The sequence below is a fragment of the Corylus avellana genome, chromosome ca7, assembly GCF_901000735.1.
Source record: "Corylus avellana chromosome ca7, CavTom2PMs-1.0".
Lineage (NCBI taxonomy): Eukaryota > Viridiplantae > Streptophyta > Magnoliopsida > Fagales > Betulaceae > Corylus > Corylus avellana.
Window position 1 is genome coordinate 1,236,687 of NC_081547.1, and position 2,495 is coordinate 1,239,181.

Genomic DNA, 2,495 nt, shown 5'->3' on the forward strand with positions numbered 1-2,495 from the left:
TTCAGTCAATGGATGCCTGCAAAAGAATAAAAGCAATTGAAGAGTTGTTGGGGATTGCTAGCGATTTGATGCTTCGATCAATTAATTAACAAAGGGAATTATGAATATATATAGCTGGAGTTTCCAAAAATTTAGTATATGAGAATGGGTGTACGTAGGGTTGTACCCATAATAATAATATATATAATATGACATAATTAATTCCCTTATTTTATTTTATGTTTTCTATTAATTCATGACATTCCCTTCATTAATTTGAAATCGAAAGCATCATTGTTGTGATGCTTGTACCCATTTGTAGGAATTTTATATAAATTGACTGTAGCAAATTTGTGTCCGTATATTTATCGGAAATAACCCAAACAGCAACCCTTTTGTCTGTAAGTTGGACGCCAGATTGGAAATTTCCTTTTGTACTAGGCATTTTCTTGATCTTTAATTCATTGTGTGCCTACATCCTAGATCCTCAAAATAATAGCTCTCACCTCTCAGCATTCAGCAATCGTATGCTCTTCTGGAGACTTGCAGCTTTATTATCCTATCTCGAATCTTAGCTAGGCTCTTAAGTCTACTTTCTTCACCGGGCCTTTTCAACGTATTAGGTATATATGGTTGATTTATCAGTTTTTTTTTTTTTTTTTGTCTAAATCGGAAAAAACGAGAAAAATCTCTATTCTTCAATTAAAAAAAGAAAAGAAGAAGAAGAAGAAGAAGAAAATGAAAAAGAAAGAAGCAAAATATCTTATGCTTGGCTGCCTCAATTTGACAGCCGGAAACCTCTATTCTTCTTTTCTAATCTAGTGGCCCGACAAGCGTGTGGAATTGAACTACTAGATAGCAATTACAAACAAAATTACTGGACATTTCTTTGTCAAAAATTTACAACCAATGGCCCTAAGCCTTAAATAAACCACCGGATCATCTATACATAACGCTTCTTCTATCACAGTACGTATACTATAGCTGTAATCCTTTGATTTTCATCCCTACTTACGTTTTTTTCTAAGCTGAAATCCATTGCAATTTTCGTCCTTTGATTACTTCAATTCATTATACCAACCATGGATATCTCAAAGCCACATGCAGCGCTGCTGTCTAGCCCCGGGATGGGACACCTCATCCCCGTCGTGGAGCTCGGCAAACGCCTTGTGACCCACCACAACTTTACCGTCACAATCTTCGCCGTCACTTCCCCCATGTCGCCGGCAGAGTCTGATGTTATCCAGTCCTGCATGAGCCCGAAACTCTTCGACATCGTGCAACTCCCACCGGTTGACATCTCCGGCCTAGTTGATGCAAACTCACAGATTGTTACACGACTCTCAGTCATGATGCGTGAAGCCCTGCCAGCCATCCGTTCTGCAATTTCTGCCTGGAATCCCCAGCCAACCATGCTTATCGTTGACCTATTTGGAACCGAATCTCTTCCCATAGCTGATGAACTTGATATGCCCAAGTACGTTTACGTCGCTTCGAACGCATGGTTTCTTGCTTTGACCATACGTGTGCCGTTCCTCGACAAAGAGCTAGAAGGAGAGTATGTTGACCGAGTAGAGCCGCTGAGACTCCCCGGTTGCAAGTCGGTGTGGCCCGAAGATGTGGTTGACATGATGCTGGACCGAACTAACCAGCAGTATTTTGAGTACGTAAGAATAGGGTCTGAGATCCCAATGAGTGACGGGATTTTGTTGAATACGTGGGCTGATCTGCAGCCCACGTCACTTGCTGCGCTGAGAGATGAGGATCTCTTGGGTCGGGTCATTAAGAGCCCGGTTTACCCTGTTGGTCCTTTAACAAGAGCGGTCTCCGCTTCGAATGATCCGTTAATGTTTGATTGGCTAGCCATGCAACCCAGCGAGTCAGTGATTTACGTGTCGTTTGGAAGCGGTGGGACCCTTTCACACGAGCAAATGACCGAGATGGCCTGGGGGTTGGAGTTGAGCCAGCAGAAATTCATTTGGGTGGTACGTCAACCCTCCATTGGAGCTGCCGATGCCGCTTTTTTCACAGCAGGGAATGCATTGGGTGATGATGACCCGTTAAAGTACTTGCCGGATGGATTCTTGACACGAACTAAAAACGTGGGCCTTGTGGTGCCCCTGTGGGCCCCGCAAGCGGAAGTCCTGTGCCACCCATCCGTTGGTGGGTTTGTGTCGCACTGTGGGTGGAACTCCGCCCTAGAGAGCATCACCAACGGAGTGCCAATGATCGCGTGGCCGCTCTACGCGGAGCAGAGGATGAACGCCACGTTGCTGACGGAGGAGCTTGGTGTGGCCGTCCGGCCGAAGGTGTTGCCGTCGAAGAAGGTGGTGGGAAGACAAGAGATAGAGAAGATGGTGAGGACGATCATGCAAGACAAAGAAGGGCATGCTATAAGAGCTAGGGTCAAAGAGCTAAAGCACAGTGCTGAGAAAGCTTTGTCAATGGGTGGTTCCTCATTCAATGCACTTTCTGAATTGAAAAATCATTGTTCCATGAAAGTACGGGCTCCATGA

General features: G+C 44.5%; 1 protein-coding gene across 1 annotated transcript; it reads left to right on the forward strand.

The window, feature by feature from the left end:
* Positions 1 to 1,058: 1,058 nt before the first annotated feature.
* On the forward strand, positions 1,059 to 2,495 carry LOC132186474 (anthocyanidin 3-O-glucosyltransferase 5-like). Its single transcript, XM_059600453.1, has one exon. The coding sequence runs from the start codon at positions 1,062 to 1,064 to the stop codon at positions 2,493 to 2,495; it is 1,434 nt and encodes a 477-aa protein (XP_059456436.1). The 5' UTR covers positions 1,059 to 1,061.